The 23,264-nt window shown below is 36.4% G+C and overlaps 1 protein-coding gene across 6 annotated transcripts in view; it reads right to left on the bottom strand.

Annotated features, from left to right (window-relative positions):
• zgc:162200 (uncharacterized protein LOC558638 homolog) overlaps window positions 1-23,264 on the bottom strand; it is a 94,112-nt gene that overhangs the window by 56,389 nt on the left and 14,459 nt on the right. For all 6 annotated transcript variants that reach the window (XM_039774125.1, XM_039774127.1, XM_039774124.1 and 3 more), the window contains 2 exons: window positions 15,870-16,082; window positions 5,736-5,888 (listed from right to left, as the gene is read on the bottom strand). In XM_039774125.1, coding sequence (XP_039630059.1) covers window positions 5,736-5,888; window positions 15,870-16,082 — 366 coding nt within the window. The remainder of the gene's footprint in view (window positions 1-5,735; window positions 5,889-15,869; window positions 16,083-23,264) is intronic.

Consider the following 23,264-nt stretch of genomic DNA (forward strand, 5'->3'; position numbering starts at 1 on the left):
TTTTTGCTGCCTTCTCAATTGTGTAATTCGGTTTTGTTCAGCACTCTTTGGAACTGTTGCTTTTTGTCTGCACTGCGTCAGTTCACGTGAGCCGCTTGGTGTTCTTGCATCGAAGGTTCCCAGCTGTGTTGGTGCCATCTCGTGTGATGTCCACCGCTGTATGTAATGTCAGCTAAGACCCAGCATTTAAAAGTTTCTCTTGCAGTTTCGCTGAGTTTGTGCCAAACACCACCCTGACCATCTCATCTTCCTCTGCATAAGCACAGTCCTTCACCCGTGAATATTTAGCGGCAGTGTTTCTATTGGATTGCCGCTGACGGACGGCCTGATATGGGCAGGCACTAAATTACAAACACCAGCGGCAGCCTGTCTATGAACTTAATTTAAACTTTAGGTTTACACCTTGCTTTGTTTCCGAAGTAGCAGCACTCATGAATATGGTTGTATATGTCAATCGCTCGCTTCTTATTGTTTCGCTGCCTTCTCAATTATATAATGCATGTTTTCTTCAGCGCTTTTTTGAGCTCTTCCTGGTTTTCTACGTACTGCGTTGATAGTCAGTTCACGTGATTACGTGGGAGGCGTGATGACGTCACACCTAAACTCCCCCCACGGCCATCCAGCTCAACTCCATTATAGTATATGGAGAAAAATAGCTTCCAGTTATGACCATTACGCGTAGAATTTCGAAATGAAACCTGCCCAACTTTTGTAAGTAAGCTGTAAGGAATGAGCCTGCCAAATTTCAGCCTTCTACCTACACAAGAACTTGGAGAATTAGTGATGAGTCAGTCAGTGAGGGCTTTGCCTTTTATTAGTATAGATTAAACAGATATTTTAAAAATTTCCTACTTTTGTTTCACCAAAGCTTATGATTGGCTGTCATATTGCAACACTTCTTTTATAATGCATTTTTAGAACAAATAAAGCTTATATATATATATATATATATATATATATATATATATATATATATATATATATATATATATATATATATATATATATATATATATATATATATATGCTATGAAAACACTGCATTCAGGATGTGTTTCAAGAAGGAGTGTGTACAAACTATTTCAGCAATTTATAATTATTTTAACTGCTATGTTCTACAAGCAGATTTTATAATCTGTTTCATTGTGATTGCTAGTTATTTTCTCTCCAGTAAGACACTGGATTATTGTTTCTACCCTTATTGTAAAACAACATTACATTGACTTAAAAATGAGACAAAAACTACATGCTTCACCCATTAAATCACAGCATAATATTAGAAGAGATTATCAGCTAACAAGACAACATATTTAGAATTTCCAAACACAACTGAACTCCTGCAATCTTTTTATGCTCAGCATGCAGTGTGGTTAGGACAAAATAGGTTAAGAAAGATGAAGAAAAACCAAGAAGCTGGTTGTGACAACAGGAAATGACAGCAAAGAGATGCAGCGAACACACAAAAAGTGCCTGAGCAACATAAAAACAAGACCCGAGTCTAGTCATAAACTGTCCACAAAACCAGCCTAGTGTTGCCTCACACGTTGACAAGCCAGATAGCAACTTTTCAACTCAATTTTTTTATCATAATGTACATTTTTAATAAACTCGTTTTTAATGTAATAAATCAGGCAATTTTCTTTGTAAAGTTTTTTTGTGATGGTGCACACACTTCATACTCATAGTCTGGATTAATTAATCCAATGCTACCTCTGACAGCATCACTGTCATGTACAGTATACTTGATATACTGTATATAAATACATAAACAGGGTTTCAATTATGATATTACATTTGGGAGACCTTAACGCTTAGCATGTTTGGGGTGATGGTGAACACTAGGTTACACACATCTTCTCACCAAAAAGAATGTCTGCCAATTACTACACTTAGTGTATACTTTAACACTGTATATATGGTAGATTTGCCTTAACCTTAAAACAGAAGTGACCACAAAGGCCTTGTCCCAGCTTCCTTTATAGTGGTTCCTGGTCCACATGAACCTGACAGATAATGATCAACCACAACACCTAAGCTTATAATTATTTTCATAGCAGTAAATTAGGTTAAATTCTCACCAAACAATGGACTGAACTGATTTTTTGTTTCTTACTCAGTCAGATAAATGTCACTCTATCTTGGTGCTCGCACAATCATCGGGTGTTAAGGAAATAGTAGACTGCACTTGTGCTGCTGGCCAAGGAATGTTGCATAACCATACAGTTGAATTTTTGTGGAAAACTGTTGAGATATGCAAATATTAAAGAAAAGTATACATTTATCAAAATACAATTATTGAGAAAGGATTTAATGAAAGCTTATCCCTTGAGAATACAGGCTTTTCCCACTTTACAAAAGTAATGCATACCCAAAAACATATTCTTAAGACATGGTTGTCTCTATATTGGAATTCCCAACTTCTGCATTTTGAATGGCAGGGCTGTGCAGTTGGTGCATAAAACCTTCGACTCAAACTCCTTAATTTTTATAGCACCACTGACTTCGACTCCTGTATTTGTAGATTAGGCTATTATACAACACCAGACAAAAGTTTGAGGTCAGAAATTTTTTTAACAAGATACCATTAAGTTGATTTAACAATATATCCAAGGCATTACTAGTGTGTATAACGGCTATTACCTCTTAAAATGACTGATTTTAATTTATTATTCACATATGGCTACAAAGATCCATTTTCAGCAGCAATTTCTTCAATGTTCTAATGGTAAACTCATTTAGCTTATTCTTAAATAGACATGTGTTAATGCTAAATGGAAATTAGGAAAGTAGGGTTAGGGTACTAGCATTGCTAAAGTTTAGTTCTGGGTTCAAAAAAGGCTAAAATTAATCAGCTTTATCAAGAAACATGTCAATCTATTGGTTTTCTGCAGAGTTAAAGTTATTCGATGTGACAGACTGCCAAGAAACTGAAGGTTTCATACAAAACTGTCTGCTACTGTTTTAAGAGTAGAGGGCCCAAATGGATCTAACCAGGACCGAAAAAGAAGGGGAAGGTGCAGATTGGCAACTACTTAAGAGAATAAGAACATTAGAGTGTGAAGTATGAAAAAGAAATGCCTTACAAGTCCTTAGTTGTCTTCACTAAATACACACCAAATGCCAGTATCATCTGCAACAGAGAAAAGACATCTCCAGGATGCTGAGAATAATACAATTTTCAGAATGCTGAGAATAATACAATTCTCCAATCATCTTATGTCAAATGTCTGTGTTAGTTTGCCCATTTTAACCTTGTTTTTATTTGCCAGTTTCACATATGGCCTTTTCTTTGAAACTCTGCCCCTAAGGCCAGAATCGTCTTTTCACGGTTTCACATGATAACAATATTGATTTTGAGGTGGTGCACACGTTCAGAAGCCTTTAACATGCCTCTGAATGTCATGTATTCACAAGTCAGTATAGTGACATCTTTAAACATTAGTGTACCCTAAGACTCCATCCATACCTACTATGTTTTCATTTAGAAATACAGACTTTAGTTTCAGTTTTTACTTATATTCGCACTACCCCAGTAATATCAACCCCTGAAAATGAAAAGCTCTCTAGCGAAGGTGCACTTCTGATAATACCAGCTTAGCACTGCAATGAGTATAGGTGAAAACATAAACTTTTAAAAACACAGACTCTAACCATGTTCTGATTTGTTTGAATTTCTTTGTACAGAATTCATGGGTGTCAAGAAATAAATGGCCTTCTTTTTCTTATTATTATTACTGCTATTTTACTTTGTATACATTATATTTACAGATCGCCTTTGAGAATTAATCTATTGCTAATAGAACACAGTATGTGAACCAGGCTGGTTGTATATAAAACTGAATACTTTCTAATATGTAGCCTTTATAACACCTTCTTAATAAAAGTTTACTGTCAGTGTTCAAAGAAAAGGCACTACACTACAACAAAAATAATAATTGTACAATTGTAATGCAGACTCCAGGAGCAAAAAGCAGAGGAAGTGGCTGCATGTGCACTTTACAGTGCGCTTGTTTGGGTCTATGGATAGTCTGTGGGTCTGAATTTGCTGTCAAACAGATGAATGAACAAGAAAGTGCATCTGACATGGGTAGAATCGATGCTATCAAAGATGTGGACAGTGCAGAGAAAAAGGATTTGCCCCCTCCCTAATTTCCTCTATTTTGGCATATTCATAACACTTGTTTATCCTCTCAAACAAATTTAGTGTAATACAAATTTAAATTTTATTGGTATCGTTTGAAGAAAACAACATTCCATAAAATTATGTCAAACTTAAACCAAAATTCAACCTCTGACCGAGAGAAAGAACCAAACAGCAAGAGCAAATCTATAAAAAGAAAAACAAAACAAGGCGAGAAAAATGCTCTTTTCCCCAATATAAATACTTATTCTAAAATTTGATTAATTACATGTTGCCATATTTAAAATAAAGTTTTGAACAGATCCTTTAAGTGAGAATTAAATTTTTTCCAATCTCAAATAGTACAGAACATCAGTTACCCACTGAATTATAACTGGCAGGCTGGAATTTTTCCAAATAAAAAGGAAAAGTCTACGTACTAGTAGTGTGGTTACGGCAATTCTGGTCAATTTGTCCTTCTCCGCTTTAATCCTATTTATGGGTTAGGAGTGATTGCGACACCAAGGCTGTCCGATAGGAATTTAAAATTTTTTGTTCAGAATGATATTAATTTATATCCCAGTGAAGCTGGAGCTAGACTGCAACATTCACATACTCAGATTTAAAATGAGCGTTTGATTTTCTGAAAACAAAAACAACTCACAAACACCCGTATGAAAAAGTAATTACACCCTAAATGTAATACTTGCTTGTGCCACCTTCAGCAGCAACAACTGCAATCAAACACCTCCAGTAAGATCAGTCTTTCGGCATTATTTTGGAAAACGTCTGGTCAACCATTCTCCAGAGAACTGTTTCATTTCAGCTGCCCACTTAAGGTTCTGCCACAAAATCTCTGTGGGGTTCACATCAGAACTTTGACTAGGCCACTGCAAAACCTTATGACTAAATGACTATGTGAAATTTTCCTTAAACTTCTTATTCAAAGAAAAACCACACACTCTCTCTAATATATTCATTATGTGACTCAATGGTAAAGTATACTACATTTGTTCTTGTAGACAACACTCAAACATGTTGTGCTTTTATCAGTTCATCTCAATTTTCGCACGTACAATAGGTGAAATAGTTCTAGAGTTATGCATGCTCTGATGTATAATACATCACAGCTGTAGTCTTAACATTAACTGTCGAGCTGCAAGTTACTGCCAAACTGCTTTATAAAATAATTTTACTATAAAAGTAAAGAGTTCTGCTGCCTTGTAAGGATTTATCTTAACAAATGAATCAAAAACTGATTTATAGCACATTATAAAATCAATTGTGCTATAGTTAAGCAACACTAATTTCAAAGTAAACTTTGATCTACTCTGTCCAATGCTGTCAATACTAGGGTAAAGCAGAAGAGATGTTAACCTTCTGAAACACTGCATAAAATGAAGACAATACGAGACAAATGCAGAAAGGTAACTAGTAATATAGCTTTGAAGAAAGCTGTTCAGCATTCATACTTAATATTTCAATTAAAATTACATAACAAAGAGAAAAAAACTGAATTTATGCAGGAATAGCAATATCTTCAATAAAGTTACTTGTTTCAATTTGTTTAATTTAAATTTTTAAATTCAGAAACAACACTCATATTAGCTAGTACCTGATTCTCTTTCAGGACTGAAACTTGTTTCTGCAAAGAGATGTTCTCGTCCTCTAGTTCAGTGTTGTCTTGTAGTTGCCTTAACTCTCGAACTTTGTATTCTTTGAGTTCATCCCGCAAATGACCCTTTTCTCCTTCCAAGCACTCACACTCCTGTGTAGTAAAACAAACATGCATGAGGCAGGAACTACAGTTTCATTACATTTAGTCTATTAATTATGAATAGCCACATAAATGTTTAGGCCATTTTATGGAGACACAGTTGTTATTATGTTGTATATGTTCTTCTGCCCGATTACTAAATGAATAATGAGAAACTACTTTAAAATAATATCCACCCCTCAGTTATATACTTCACTGAAGTATAGATGGTTTTACAGCATATGATATTGCTATAAACAAACTTACAACTTCATGACAAATGTGAATTAAAACTTTATATATCCTAGAATTCAACTTACCATACATACTTATGTATAAGTCGGGTCTTGAAACCCGAAAAATTGATCATAAAATCAGACCTCGACTTATACGCCCATTCAAAAATGAGACACTTAAATTTATTTTTTTTCCCTCCTCCAAACTCACATCAGTTTCTCAGGCACATCGAATCTTGTTGCATTTAATTTAAAACCAGCTTCATATTTTCTTCTGAATGAACATTTCATCATAGATAAGGGATGCTCTTACCATAAAGGTGTATGAGGGTGTACGATACAAAAAACACAAATCAGTGCAAACATTGCTTCAGAAAAGTTTGGATATTACCATGTGGTCATGTTGGCACAATGCATAGAAAATTTGTGGTTACTCTCATATTATTGTCTCTTGGACCAATAGCGTGAGTTTTCCGCATTTGACTTATACAACCAACATTATAAAGATACCAGAAATTATACAGTTAAATCAAGTCGCGACTTATCTGCAGGAGAACTTATCCGCGAGTATATATGGTATTTCTGTGTGCATTTCTCTAACAACAAAAATATATGTATATATATTCTCACAAATCAATTAATTGGTATTGGCAATTAAACACAATATAAATCTTTAAAAAATCCTGTTATTTATTAAGTAACCATTTCAAATTTGTCTTTATCTTTTCTTTTTCCAGTTAAAAGCATAAGTTCCTGCAATTAAAACAAGCTCACTGTCTAAACCCAAGTGATTTATATTTTAATTTAAAGGACAAAAGAATTCCTTAAAGTACCTATTCTTGCTGTTTGTCTATTTGCAAAAGAGGACTCTAGTTTACTACTTCACTTTCTTTAATGTATACCAATTACCTCTCCTTCACTGATAGAACAAGCCTCCACTCCCTGCTGTTTATTTACACTGCAGGAACTTCACTGCAAAAGAAAAGAAATAAAGAACACCTGCTGGCTCAACTACTGTATTACCTCGTATAAAGCAGCACTGTAACTAAAGCTTAGAAAAGCAGAGGCTGAATATATTGGTTTTGGTGATCGGCCTTTTTACCAACCACCAATCAAGTCTTTTTTTAGTGTAAATCGTCCAATCCCATTGGAGCATCCCTATTTTAGTGTTTAAAAATATTTACCCTTTCATAAAGTTGCTATATAAATAGAGGTGATGTGAATAATTTTTTTTAAGCTACAACTCTCTATGCAAGCCAGTATGTACTAACACTGCAGCACATTAGGACATACTGTAAATAGACGAAAATACTCAGTAACTAAATAAGTATGAAAATGTGTTGACTGGGGTTGCTAAAATGATGGTCATCAATCCCAAATTCTGGGTATGCGAAGCTGGTTGCATCATATCCAAGAAGTCTCCAGACTGTAACTGGTGAGAAAGACATCTCAACTAAGTATAACTATGTGATAAGTACTAACTATGTGATATTTCAGTTTTTTATTTTTAATAAATTTGCAAACAAATGTTAACAAAATCTTGTTTTTGCTGTATCACTCTATGGTACTAGTGCTTTTTAAGAGGTAAAAATAATTAAAATGATTTTAGCACAATACTGCAGCATAGCATTAAAAATGTATATACAGTACATATATTCAGGAAGTATTCAAAGCTCTTTACTTTCTGCACAATTTGTTAGATATATAGATAGAACTTTTTTCCCCCTGGGGGAAACATGGCTTTTTACAGAAGCTCTTTAAATAAATAAATACATAAATAGGTAGAAAAGTAAATAAATAAATATACAAACACACATTGGTCTGAAGACACACTGGAATTACTATAAAGCAAGAAGACTTCAAAAGAAATAAAAAAGAAGTTCTGACTTGGCTGTCACAGTCACAGTGAAGCATTACATAGGTATATTGCTGTTGTTGGAAAGGAGACCCCATAAAGATTCCTGACATTACTTCTGCTGAATGATTACTTGATTGAAAGTCCTCACTCAGTGTTCATGCCCTTTCAATTAACTTGTTGATTTGGTGGGCCTCTCTTGAAGTGATGTTATCAGCCCAGTGCACCACCACACAGAAAATCACTCGAGCCATCACAGACTTATAGAAGATATGAAGGATGTCACTCCTCTCATTAAAAGAACACAGTCTCTGCCTTTTCTTATATAGTTTCTCTGTGTTCCAAGACCAGTCTAACCTGTCATTAATGTGGACCCCCAAATATTTAAGGAGTTGGTTTGGCTGATATTAAGATGTAGATAATTCTCTCTGCATCAAGAAACCAACTTGTCCACCTTACTCCTAAACTCTGTCTTATTCCCTTTAACAATACACCCTATAAGTACAGAATCATCTGAGTATTTCTGTACATAACATGACCTTGTGTTATATTTATAGTCTGAGGTACACAGAGTAAAGAGAAAAGGAGATAGGACTGTTCCTAGTGGTGCTCCAGTGTTGCTCACATCCTCATCAGAAACACAGTTCTTGAATCTCACAAATTGCGGTCAGCCTGACAGACAGTCCATTATCCAGGACACCATAAGCTCATCATCCAACTATATCTGAGTTTACTTCTTGACAGGGATGGCTGGATAGCATTGAAGGTGCTGGAGAAATCAAAAAGCATAATCCTCACAGTGCTGCCAGCTTTGCCCAGGTGAGAATATGCTTTGTGGAGCAGATAGATAATTGCAAGTTTTAAATAAACAAATTACAGCAACACTTGCATCTTTGGGTGGGATGTTGTAGCATGGTCTGAGCAGTTTCAGCACAAGATGTGAGAGCGGATAGCCCTGCACTTCGTGCACATGTGCAGAATTGTCCATGTCCCTCACTAGTGCTGGAGCTGTTATTGCCACAGCTGTGCCTCACCCCACTGTAAAAAGGGAAGAGTGAGTGTTAGAAAAAAAGGAAAACAAGGGAGACTGGAGAAAGGAGGTTAAAGCAGGCAGGAAAAAGGGAAGCAGGAGTGAGGAGGAAAATAGCCAGGATGAGGACAGCCTCAGGACAACATCATGTTGCCAATGCTTGGGGTTGCTCTGATGGTTCATTCCAGCTGAGCAATTTAAGAGAGTGGGAGTGACCAGGAAGAGTGCAGCTCTGGGAAGGCAGTGGGAGTCAGTGACAGAGGCTTGGATGGTGTGCCTTTCCTTTGTCCATGGCAAGGAAGGACCTGAGCTTAGTTTCAGACTGGGAACCCTGCTGTGGAGCCATGAAAGCAACAGGGACCCCGGACCGCACAAGAAAAAAGGCTGGGTCTGTTGAGTAAACAGCTCCTCAGCTGAATGATCTGCAAGGATAACCAGAGGAGAAGGTGGTTTTAATTAACTGCACTAGGACATGTGTCTTAAGGGACAGTTCCTGCACAGCTGGTTTTACCATTGGTGTTAAAGGAATAATTTATTTGATTGATTATTTTGGACACTTTTGTTTTGACTGTTTTAAAAAAAAGGATTGGAGCACTTTTTACATCTTCCCCTTGCTTTGTATGGTGTCCACATTTGCCTGGCTCATTCGGCCATGACTATCAATAGTGTTGGGCTCAAGAGGCTCCTGGTGGGATCTGGTAGTGTAGAGCCGACCCACACCATCACACCCCACTCCTGTCTTCGTCTGATAGGCAAACTACAGTGGGTCCAGAAGACTCATATAGTCCAGGACTAGTCTTTCTTAAAAAAGTCTTTATGATGTAAGACAGAAGTGCCACTAATCTGAAGTCATTATGTAAAGAGGTGTCTGCCTTCTTTGGAACAGGAACAACGCAGGATGTTTCCCACAGAAGTGGCACTTTCTGAAGCCGTAGGGACAGACTGAACTGGTGACAGAGGACACCACAAAGTTGGTCAGCACAGGCTTTAAGAAGGGGTAGTGTGGGAAGAGTGGTCATTGGAAAAAGGTGGAAGTGGGAGGGAAAATCTATTAAACATTGGTTCAGGGAGTTAGCTTTGTCCACATCTCCTTCTAGCACCTGAGCCTTGGATTGCTTGAATCCAGTAACTCTACCCAGTCCCAGACTTCCTCCATGTTATACTGAGTGTGTTTGTGGTGAAGCCTTAGCTTAAGCAACAGAAAACTGCACTGCGCCATCAAGGCATCCAAGGAAAGTACAAAATACCTTCATGAGTACCATTTTGAACTTTGGGGTCCCCTAAAATCCTCCAACATGAACTCCTAACTCCTCATTGGGAGTGGGTGTAGAATACTTCATAACTACTCCTGTCCTACTCTGAGACAGGACAAATTTGTATCCTAGTCAGACTTTAAGTGTAATACCTAGGTGTTATTCTGTGATGCCTGATAAATATGGGCAGTGGTGGTTCCTCACTTCTTCCATTTCAAAGTTATGAGTCCACTGTGCACCTGGGAACACTCAAAGCTTTACAAATGGTTTTACACCCATTCCTCATCACAATCTGACTGTGGAGGTCTACATAGAGTTAATTAGATTCCATGGCTTTGCTTGTGTCCTGACTTGCAGTGTGAATTGTGGGGTGTCACATTCATGGGTATGTGCCTATCTAAACTATGTCCTATCAATTCAATTTGCCACAGGTTGAATCCAATCAAGTTGTAGACACATCTTAAGAATTATTAAAACAAAGGATGAACCTTACCACAATTTGGAATGCCACAGCAAAGACTCAGAATACTAATATAAATGAAAGAGTTTTTAATACATTTACAAACCTTTCTAAAAACACTTCATCATTTGAAGTGTAGACTGACAGGCTATTTTTGACAGGCAAATGTATCCATTTTGCTAAGCACAAATATTGTGTATTATAATTTTTATACACATATTAAAAATTAACAAGCATTAAATAATACATACACTGTACACCCATGAAGTGGGTACAATTACAAACTAAGTATAGACAAGAACATGAAAAATGACAAAATTACAACAATAGGAATCGGAATGCTATAACTCCTTTGAATAATGTAATACATAACTAGTGACTTTTGGTTATTAATTAATTCTGTAGTATACCTATACCCTCATGCCAATCACTTTGGTTTGGTGATGGGGATAGCTTCAGCCAAAATCAAACAAATTTTAGATACATCACATTTACCAGCAAATATCTAGCAAAATCTATGGCATGAATCATTAAAAATGCAAGTGGTCTTTAACACATGTTAACATCTTTTTAACATATGGAGAATTAATGCAAGGGGATACCCCTGAGCAATAAGCAACATCAAGTAGCCAACCGTTTTAATGTCAATGCTCATGTAAAGTGGAGTAATGAATATACAAATGCTAAATGTTAAAACATGCTATATATGCACATAAACATAACATCTATGTTATATATGTTTATCTTAAATCTAAATCCAAATCTAATGCAGACTATAAATATCAATTTCACCCTTACTTTGTATTTTGTTTTATAAACACATTCTTCATATTTTGTAATACTTGCCATAGCAAGGATGTACTGTATAATCAATAAATTTTACTTGTATAACATATACAATGTGGTGTGAGAGCTCAGTGAAAAGTACTTTACTAAAATACTTACTGAAATATTTAATGTAGCTGTTTGTAAGGAGTTCCATTTTCGATAGAAAAATATACAGTGGGTTTTTTTCATTAACATGTTTTTGCATTTAAGAATCAATTGTGAGCAATACAAAAATATTTCACCATGATCAAGTTATGACATGATCAACTAAGTACTTTTTCATGTGAAACCACTGCATGCAAATGAAAAAAGAAAAGCAGAAAACTTCATAGACAGTACAATATCATACTGATATCCGGTGCCGCCGCGAGTGTCATCCATTCCAGCAGCTCCGTGTATGACTTTATCTTTTTACCTTTTTTTCTCTATTTTTCTCTATTTCACTGATCACTTCTACCACTTTCTTTTATGTGGAATTGCTCCCTGGACACTTTTTACTACTTGACATAGATTTTTACACTCCGAGACTCGCCTATTCACGTAGTCAACTTAAAGCACTGAGAAGAAATGCCCACACCGGTGTGGTTCCCTATTTACCAGACGAGGTAAGAAGATGATATTGGGGCAGCCGAGCCGGCAGTAAGATAAAAGATAAGATAACAGCCAAGCAACTTGTGAGAAAATGGCGCTATAAACCATCGGTGCCTTCTGTGATCCTGGGAAACGTGAACTCACTACCAAATAAGATCGACGAACTGGCTGTGCTGGTGAAAAATGTCAGAACCTACAGAGAATGCAGCTTGCCCTGTTTTAGTGAAACGTGACTAACAACTACCATCCCAGATGCTAACGTGGAGCTACCCGGGTTTAGCACAGTTACAGCAGACAGAGACACAAATACCTGTGGTAAGAAGAAAGGAGGGGGAGTCGCTCTCTATGTCAATACAAAGTGGTGCAACTCAGGACATGTAAACGGTAAAATCTCTACTTGCTGCAGGGACATCAAACTGTTGGCCGTAAGTTTGCGCCCCTATTACTTGCCCAGAGAGTTTGGACACGTGATTGTGGTTATTGTTTACATCCCCCCTCGAGCGAACGCGGAAATAGCGAGTGACATCATCCATTCCGCAGTTGCTAAGTTACAAACGCAGCACCCTGAAGCACTTGTGCTAATCTCTGGAGACTTTAACCATGTAACGCTGGACAAAACATTACCTGCCTTCTCCCAGTATGTGGATTGTACCCCCTGGGGAACTAGGACTATTGACCTACTGTATGCAAACGTTAAAGACGCATACAGCGCCACCCCGCTGCCTGCGCTTGGGAAAGCAGATCATAACCTGGTTCTGCTTCAGCCTCACTACAAACCAAGAGTGAGGGCGCTACCTACAATCACACGATCATTCAGGAAGTGGTCCCCTGAGGCACAGCAGGCTCTGAGAGACTGCTTTGGAACTACAGACTGGGATATACTGTAAGGGTCACATAATGAGAACATTGAAGAGGCTGTTGACTGCACAACTGATTACATCAACTTCTGTATGGACATTGTAGTTCCAGTAAGAACAGTACGCTGCTATGCTAACAACAAGCCATGGATTACAAGTGACATCAAGGGCCTTTTGAACCAGAAGAAAAGTGCTTTTAAAGGCGGTGATCAGCATGAGCTCAAGCGCATGCTGAAGGAACTCTGAGTCCAGCTCAGGGCGGCGAAGGAGCAGTACAGGAGAAAGCTGGAGCAGAAGTTGCAGAATAACAGCATGAAGGAAGTGTGGGATGGGATGAAGATCATCACTGGCTGAAGCTCGAAGTGGGGTGCCACCATCGAGAGAGATGTGGAGAGAGCAAACCAAATGAACAACTTCTTTAACAGGTTTGACCATCCTAACCCACTCTCACCTCGGAGTACTGCATCCTCCAACCATCCTTCTGATGATACCAGCATAGGAGAGACATCCCCACCCACAATTACAGTAGCGCAGGTGAGCAGAGAGCTGAGGAGACTTCGTGCCAGCAAAGCAGCGGGTCCAGATGGAGTATCGCCACAACTGCTGAAGGCCTGTGCATTGGAACTTGGGAATCCTCTACAGCGAATCTTCAACCTGAGTCTGGAACAGGGGAGAGTCCCGAGGCTTTGGAAAACATCTTGTATCACCCCAGTCCCAAAGGTATCACATCCTAGTGAGCTGAATGACTTCCGGCCTGTTGCTCTGACGTCACATGTAATGAACACCATGGAGAGGCTGCTGCTTCACCACCTCCTCTGCTGTTCGCATAACAGGAGAAGGTGGGAGCGGAGGATGCCATCATCTATATGCTACACCAATGACCTCTCCCACCTGGACATAGGCAGTGGTGCTGTAAGAATTATGTTTTTGGACTTCTCTAGCGCCTTCAACACCATCCAACCTCTGCTCCTTAGGACAAGCTGACTGAGATGGAAATAGATTCACACATGGTGGCATGGATCTTGGACTATCTTCCAGACAGACCTCAGTATGTGTGTCTTGGGAACTGCAGGTCTGACATTGTGGTCAGCAACACAGTGTGCTGGGGAGGCAGCATAAAGAAGAAGGACGTCTCACGCCTGGACAAACTTGTTAGGAAGGCAGGCTCTATTGTAGGAATAAAGCTGGACAGTTTAACATCTGTAGCAGAGCGACGGGCACTAAGCAAACTCCTGTCAATCATGGAAAATTCACTGCATCCACTGGAGCAGCTTCAGCGACAGATTTTTGTCACTGTCCTGCTCCACTGACAGACTGAGGAGATCGTTCCTCCCCCACACTATGCGATTCTTCAATTCCACCCGGGGGAGTAAAAGCTAACATTATTCATAGTTATTGCTTGTTTTTACATGCATTTTTATTACTCTTTAATATTGTTTTTTTGTATCAGTATACTGCTGCTGGATTATGTGAATTTCCCCTTGGGATTAATAAAGTACCTATCTATCAATAATTGTCATTTTCAAAATGTTCTTCCATTTGACGGACCTACACCTTCATTTAACAATACGGCATGAATAAATAATAGAACCAAATGTAAAACTAAAGCCATGCATGGGTTATGACAAGGACCATGTATAAATCTAGGACGCTCATCTATGTGTTTAAGTACCTATTAAACTCTGAAAAAGACACCGATGCGGTCACTTGGCTGAAAGTAATCTAATTTTTTGGCTTTTAGAAAGAAACACCAGCGTATGTTATTTTGCAGTTTAAATGAGTTCTGGTTGGAGAAACATAATCAAATTTAATCTAAAAAAAATTCAAATGAACTGACTTAACCCTGCTATTATTTTCTGGACATGACGTGTAACAGCAATACACTACAATAAGGTATTATGCAGCTTTTATATAAAATTAAACTGATGCACCATATTTGGGTAAAGCATTTAGCAGGAAAAAAGACTATTTTTGTGCACTAAAAAGAATTAGGGCTTGGGAAACTTGTGGCTGTGGTTTTGCTGTGATTAGCTAATGATTAGTTCAATGTGAGTGAAAGAGTTTGTTATAAAAATACAACAAATAAGAAGGGCTTTCTTCTTGGAAAAAAAATAAAAAAAATAAAATAAAAGGCTGACCTAATAAAATAGTGCATGATCCAAAAGGCACATAATAAAACATCAGATTAGGACATCATGCAACAGCAGTCATCTCTAAATCACTTTCAGAATTTGATCACTCTGTCTATATGTCTTTCTGCTCTTCAAATAGCAATAACATTTTGAGCAATTTTGACTAGACCTCTTGCAGTTTAAAATCACATGAAGATTAAATGTTTCATAAAGACAAAGGTTTCATTTGCCAGCATATATCCTATCAAGTTCACCTTGACTCATCTACTGAAAATGACAGTGATGATGACAGTTATAAAAACTTTTTTGAAATTAACACTGTAAGTTAACAAAAAGAAAAGTGTCAAATTAAAATGTTTTTACCCCAAAGGAAATGTATGATTTTTGTTTTTTTAAACGTTTACTCGTGTATACTTGGAGATTATTTGTGAGCAAGCAGTATATTGATTTGATTGTACAGTATATCCAGAAATAAAATAAGGCCTCCAAAGAATACATTTCAACCAAATTGTTGTGTTTGGTGTCATCAGTCAAAACATTTCACAGCAGCAATTTTATTCAAGAACATTGATAAAAAACAGTCTTAGAATAACTACTTATTAATACTGTAGAGTTAAATCATTCAGTAAAAGTTAGACCTTTGCTACTTTACAACACTTTCTATGAAAGAGAATTTTAAGCAATAAAATAAAATAAGGTAAATTTTGATTGTTTAAAGAACTTAAAGAGGTCCGAGTGCAAAGTGAAGTACCTTTTTGAGGTCTTGCATGATGTAAACAAGCCGTTCGTTCTCTGCCTTGGTGTTGACTAGACTAACTCTGGCTTGTTTCAGGTCAGACTGCAATTCCTCGATCTTTTCTTCCATGGCAGCCTCTTTGGAAGCAGTTTCTCTCAGTAGTGATTCCTCATGTTTTTCCCCATCTGCTGTTGCTTTCTTATGATTATTCAGAGAGTCTGCAAGTGCCTTAAAGAAAATAAAACGACAGCTTATAAAACAGTGCACTATATACAGTAGACTAGCAAAATACCCGCGCTTCGCAGGGAGAAGTAGTGTGTTAAAGAAGCAATGAAAAAGAAAAGGAAACATTTTGAAAATAACGTAACATGATTGTCAATGTAATTGTTTTGTCACTGTTGTGAGTGATGAGTGTTGTTGTCATATATATACATATATATATATACATATATATTTATACATATATATTTATACATATATATATTTATTTATTTACACACACACACATAAATATATATATATACATATCTATACATATACACATATATACATACACATATATATATCTACATATATACACATACATATGCATACACACATACATACACACACACATATATATAAACATATATATACATATACATACATATCTACATATATACACACACAGCTATTTCGTATCAGTGCAATACGCTGCTTGTTAAAACGGATAACTCCCGCTCTTATGTGCAAGTCTGCGTGGATATTATGAACTATCATATTTGTTCAAGTTCTATTTAAATTTTAAATAGAAGGAATTTTTATTTAGTCGACAGAAATATCTTTGGTAGGAATGGTAAAAACAGACAGGAATATTATTCCTGAATAAATCAACTCAAACCTTAAACAACTTATAATATTTTGCTCTCCATAAAAATATATCCTGTCTAAATTATACAAGTTAGAAATAAAGTAAACGTTAAAAGAACAAACATTCAAATTTCTTTACTCTTATGTAATTTTATATAAAAATAAACTTAGATTTTAAATATCCCAAAAGATTTTGCTCTCCATAAAAATATATCCTGTCAAAATTATACAAATTCAAATATGAACATGCTGCATAACAAAACCTGGAAATATAAATAAAATGTGTTCCTTTCAGCAATAACAAATCAAATCATTCAGTTGTCTTTGCTCATATGTCATTTTAGAGCTGGACGCCTGGCATCTTTTTTTGGCCACAGGTTCGTTTATGTTTGGTGTGAGGTTCTGTGTTGTGGAGATTCTCAGGATGGATTGCAGGTGCTCATCAGTGAGGCGACTCCTGTGTGCTGTTTTGTTAGTCTTTATCACTGAGAAGAGCTTCTCACACAGATATGTGCTACCAAACATGCACAAGGTTCGAGCCGCATGTAGACGGACTTTTTTGTTCTTCAAAGTCACCAAAGCGCCGTGCAAACTCAGTGCGCAGTGCGCTCAGTTTATCAGCAAAGTGCGTATTTGGGAACACCGTAGTGACGACTTGGTTTAACATTACTTGGCAACAGGGAAGGTGGGGCAAGGTGCACTGGTGCATTTGTGTCTCCCATAAAAGCAGCTTCACTTGAAATCACTTTGTGATTGTGCACGGGTAAAATTGTCCGCTGAAGTGTCAGATTCTTATTTAATTCTTCTGCTTTCTGTATCTTCTGCATTGCATTCAGGTCACCCTGATGTTTTGTCTCATAGTGCCGTCTTAGATTAAATTCTGTAATTACAGCCACATTAGCTCCACAAATGAGACACACGGGTTCAGTAAACATATACTCAGCCTCCCATCGGTTTTAAAGGCTCTATTTTCAGAATCAACTTTTCTCTTCAGCATCGTGTGAGCTAGCTTCGCAATTACTTGCAGCATCATAAGCTAGACTTGATTAACGTGTTAAGTGTTCGGCAAGGCAGCTGAAGCGTTGCATTGCATTATGGGATCTGTAGTTTATTGTGTTACCAGCGCTTCATATACCCGGGCCATTAATAACAATAATACAGTATATAAAATGATTTTGCGGGCCGGATATAATTACACGCCGAGCCGGATGTGGCCCGCGGGCCCTTGAGTTTGACACATATGGACTAAATAGAACTTGAAAAGATATATTTTTCAAATGTGATCGCAATTCAGATAGAGTTGGCGCACTACAGCCTGCATGCCTCAATAAGTCATCCTCCCTTCGCTCTTACTTTTTTACCGTTCATCTAATGAATACACTGAGTATGGCTTTACCAAACAATCATTGATGGCGAATAAAGTATCCATTATTCGAGTATGTATACATATATATATGCCCGCGTATCGCAGCGGAGAAGTAGTGTGTTAAAAAAGCTAGAAAAAGAAAAGGGAACATTTTAAAAATAATGTAACATGACTGTCAATATACAGTATTTGTTTTGTGTGTGTTACTGAGTGTTGCTGTCATCAAGGATTTGATTATCATTATTTCTTTAAATCAGGTTCGTATTTGTAGGATGTGTTGTGTTCAAGTTACATCCCGTGTTTGTCAATCGTTGTAAAGATGACAGGTTTCTTTCATCGATTCGTTTCTTACTGCATCAATAAACAGCTCGTCTTCTTCTTTATCTGAGACCTGAATCACTGCATGCACGGGTTTTTTTTACACTGTCTTCCCTTAGCGGGACATTGACTTTTTCCACTGTGTGCTTTGTTTCCACAGTAGCTGCATTTATGAATATGCTTATCAGACACTTCATATTTTTTGCTGCCTTTTCAATTGTGTAATTCGGTTCATTACAATTACAGTAAATGGAGAAAAACAGCTTCCAGTTATGACCATTACGCGTAGAATTTTGATATAACACCTGCCCAACTTTTGTAAGGAAGCTGTAAGGAATGAACCTGCCAAATTTCAGCCTTCTACCTACACGGGAAGTTTGAGAATTAGTGATGAGTCAGTGAGTGAGTGAGTGAGTCAGTGAGTGAGTCAGTGAGTGAGTGAGTGAGTGAGGGCTTTGCCTTTTATTAGTTTAGATTACATAAAAAGGGAAGAAATAACAAAACAGTAATACTCAAAAGCAAATAATACATTATCAATCCAATTCTGGGTGCACTTAAAAAAGCCTTACACATAAGACTAGAGCAACCTAAAGATGTAATTTGATACAAGACCTTTAGTCCAGACTTGGAGAGAACATAATTCATGCTGCCAGAGGAATATCATGTAGACAAAAAAAATTTACATACTCTACACAGAAGAAACCAACTTTTTCCACCAATGAGTTCATTTTAATTTAAATATTTATCTTTAAAAAAAAAAAAAGTCGATAGGGTTAACAAAATACTGTATATTTCACTACAGTGTTATTGTCTCTTGTATTCAAAAGACTAGGTAGGTTTGCAAAAGGGATAAAAGTGATTTAAAAACCTAAAACATACAGTAAAAACAATGATGTTAGCATTCACAATGTCAAGCATGGCTAACTAAATAAACATTTTTAACACTAAATTTAGTTTACTTAAATTTTAACTGTTTGAAAGGCACCTGTAACTAAAGCAAAATGGTATAAATAAACACAGCCTATTCATTTATTCAGCTTCTCAGGCTGAATATGGAATTGCCACTAGGACTGTCATGATACCAACACAAGTGAAATTTTATAATAATCAATACCATAGCAAAGGCTTTTTATTAAAGTACCTCTGTTATTCAAATGAACAATATTGGGCCTTTTTTATGTAACACAATATAAAAACGCTAACAGTAACAACAGCTTTAAAATATTGGCATATTAATTGGATAGTTACCCAACTATAATTTAATTAAACTAGTTTTACCATTCATAAATATCAAAATACAATGCAGGGTTCAAACATGTGGCAGAGATAGAAATCCCCCCTAGAGTAACAACAAATGGAGAGTAATAATCTCTGGGGGATTTAAGCATAAAATTTAAACTAATAAAGATTTATAAAGAATGATATCATCATGAACTACCTGGTTTATTTTAGTACTAACCACATTACCTGTCAAAGATAGGTAACAGAGTAAATTTTAAAATATTGGTATCTCTTGACCCAAGTGAATTCAGCACCTTTCCTTGGTATTCTTGTGCGTCTGAACCACTCAACCGGCACTCCATCTCTAAAGCATGTTCATTTTAAAATGTGCTTGTCAGTTTCTGTCATTTTGTGGTGCCTTGCTCGTCTAATGCCCACTTTTATACTTTCTGTCTTTGTAAGGAACTCATGTCTCCTATTCCTTTACTCTTCCTTGTGTGTTTCATATTTGCACTTAATCTTTCAAATCGTGCCAAAAAATACTAAAAATACTTGAATACTTAGGACCATGTGATATTTCAGTTTTTCTTTTTTAATAAATCTGCAACAATTTCAAAAGTTCTTTTTTTTGTCTGTCAATATGGGGTGCTGTGTGTACATTAATGAGGAAAAAAATTAATTTAAATGATTTTAGCAAATGGCTGCAATTTAACAAAGAATGAAAAATTGAAGGGGGTCTGAATACTTTCCGTACCCACTGTATGTTCTCTACTATTTAAAGGGTGTTACATAACATAAAGAATACATAACACAAACATACCCTCGCATTATAATGAAAATTAACAAGGGAAGAGCCTTACCAATTGCAATCCTTTCACCCACCTATCCCCCAGATACGTGACTGGACAATATGCTGTGAAGAATGTGTGCACAACCTTTACTGCCATTCAGTCAAAACAGCAAGCCAGCAGTACTGTAAGTAGATAAGTTTAGAAAAGGTTCTAAAAAAAGGAGACTGAGAAGCTAAATGCCAAGCTAAACAACTCCAGATTTTCATAATTACTGTCATACTAACTGAAGAAATTATCAAAGGATATCATGTGCAGTAATGTATAATTTATATGAAAATAACAAAGTGTTCATGATCTGTAGCTCCTTTAAACAGACATTATCGTTTTGAAGAGCACCAAATAAGCAATAATTGATTGACACATTGATTAGATCACACTGAATTCAATAATCAACCAAGAATCCAAAGTCTCAAAAAATTTGATATCTGCTAGAACAGCGAGTTTTAAAAGCAGGATAGACACAAGGTTTTAGCTGAATTCTTTGCTGTTATTAGCAACAGCAAAGTTCTAAAATATTCCTGTAAGATATATTTTAAAGTTTTACATTTATTAAATAAGACTCAAAAATGAAAGATGGTAATCCAATGAGGAGATGCACTGAAGTGCAATAATCTAAGAAATGTATCTGTCGGCTTTGCCTGCTTTTGATAATTCATTATTAATAATGCCACATGATGAATAATTTAAAGCGGAGATGGCAGTCTTAGGCATGGCATTTTAAAGCTCTCTCGGTTAAATAAGATTAACTCACTAAGAACATATTTTGCTTCATGTTTTTATATTAATTTTGCTGTGGTGCATAGAAGTGAAACCAATTTTTTAATAATTCCACTTAAAAAAATAATGTGTAATACTAAAAACTAACAGTACACTTTGTGCTTAGAATATCAAAATAAATAACAGATATTTTAGTTTTGTGCCAGTGCCAGATGTTAACTAAAGTACTATCTATTAGCTGAAGATATAATACAACACAATTACTTGAGTGTTTTAAAATTGCATAGTATAACTACCTTAATTCAATTAACCAATTTCAGGATCACAGGGAACAAGAGACCCTAGCAGTAGTTGTTGTAACGTGGTGAATAAGACTTGACAGGGTACCAGTCCAACATGGGGCACACTCACCTATACACTAACATTCACTTGTAATGGGCAATTTTAATCTTCAGATAACTTAGAATGCAAGAATTTAGATAAAGGGAGCAGTAAAATGGAGTACTTGAAGAAAAAGTCATGCAATCATGGGTAAAATATGCCAACAGGTGGTAAATGTGCTGGGGAGTCAAACCTATTTTTCCCTGGAACTGCAAGGTAGTAAACCTAATTAATATACCAACTTCACAATTTACACATATTAATTAATTCAGGTTACCTTCAGTCTGTCATCTGATCTGAAATTTAAAAGATGCACTCTTTACCTACATTTTAGTTTCCATTGTAGGTAATGCGCTCAGCACCATTACCTTCCCTGCTGGCATCTGCCAGTCAGTAAATATTGCTTTCTCTCTCTTTTCTTCCTCTAGGAGTTTATCAGTTTTATATAAGCAAAGACAAAGATCTTGATTCATTAACATAGATTATAACACATGCACGTTTTGGTATTATACATGTATTGTTTTATGATTTACATTATTTGTAACAGTTCCAAATTACATACAGTACCTTCATATGCATGTTTTTTTGTAACATTTTTGTGTATTTATTTTGTAACATTTACCAGCTTAGTAAGTACTAAAATTTCGGTTGGGCAAATCATATTTTTCATCCAGTGCTTCTTTCTCTACTGTATAGATAAGTACTCTACAGGGCTGGCACTCCAGGAAAGGATCTACTGTATAAGTTGGTGCTTGAAATCCTGAGGAGGGCAGTGATATTTTAGTGAGAACTGAGCCATTTCAGCTACTCAGCAAAGCTTTCACTTTTAATACTCATGAACAGTGAAGTACATCTCCCTATTAAAATTTGGCATTAAAATAAAATCACAAAGATTTGTATTTTACTAATTGATATTTTATGATCATATTATTAATCGCTGCTCACAAAGTAAAATGATTGGAAATTTAACTTCCTCCAATATTCCTAACAGATTCTTAAATCACCAAGGTAACATATTTACAAATCTTAAAGCAAATTGAATCTGCTATACCTTGAATATCAGTTATTGTAATTAGGGTGCTTAATTCACATGCTAAAATAAATTGTATATACAAGCTCACAATGAAAATAAAATGGCCAGTAATACAGGTTTTCCTCATAACTAGGTCTGGGTAAAAATATTGGATTGTCTTATTTATCGTTATTTTTCATTTAAATGATTCAAAATCTATTCTTAAATATTGTGAATCTCTATCCTGATCAATTACTATATGTAATTTTTTCCTTATCTCTGTTTTTGGCATCCAGTCCAGTAGATGTTGCTAATGCACCTGTTAATGACAATTGCCTGTTCGTGACAATCTCATCACTATATTAAAAACACCTGAGCACCTGTAGCGAATGTGTTGCAGATAAGAGTGCCACATGCTAGTCACACCGGGAGCACCCTTGCTGCCTATATACAGAGCTGCTGAGATGTCTGGCTGTTGTTTCAAAAATCTTTCTTACATCTCCAATGTGCTGTTCCATCGCGTGACTGGATCAATTACAAGTTTGTGTGTTGGTAAGTTCAATAAACGTTGCTTTCTATTTAAACACATGGCCAACTGTACTGCTATGGTGGAATAAATTTTCAAAGTGCCTCACCCAGCCAGGCAAGCGGGCAACTGTTGGAAGTTTCAGAGCAGCCTGTGATTCCAAAGTGAG

This window comes from Polypterus senegalus, chromosome 13, assembly GCF_016835505.1.
Source record: "Polypterus senegalus isolate Bchr_013 chromosome 13, ASM1683550v1, whole genome shotgun sequence".
NCBI classification, from domain to species: Eukaryota; Metazoa; Chordata; class Cladistia; order Polypteriformes; family Polypteridae; genus Polypterus; species Polypterus senegalus.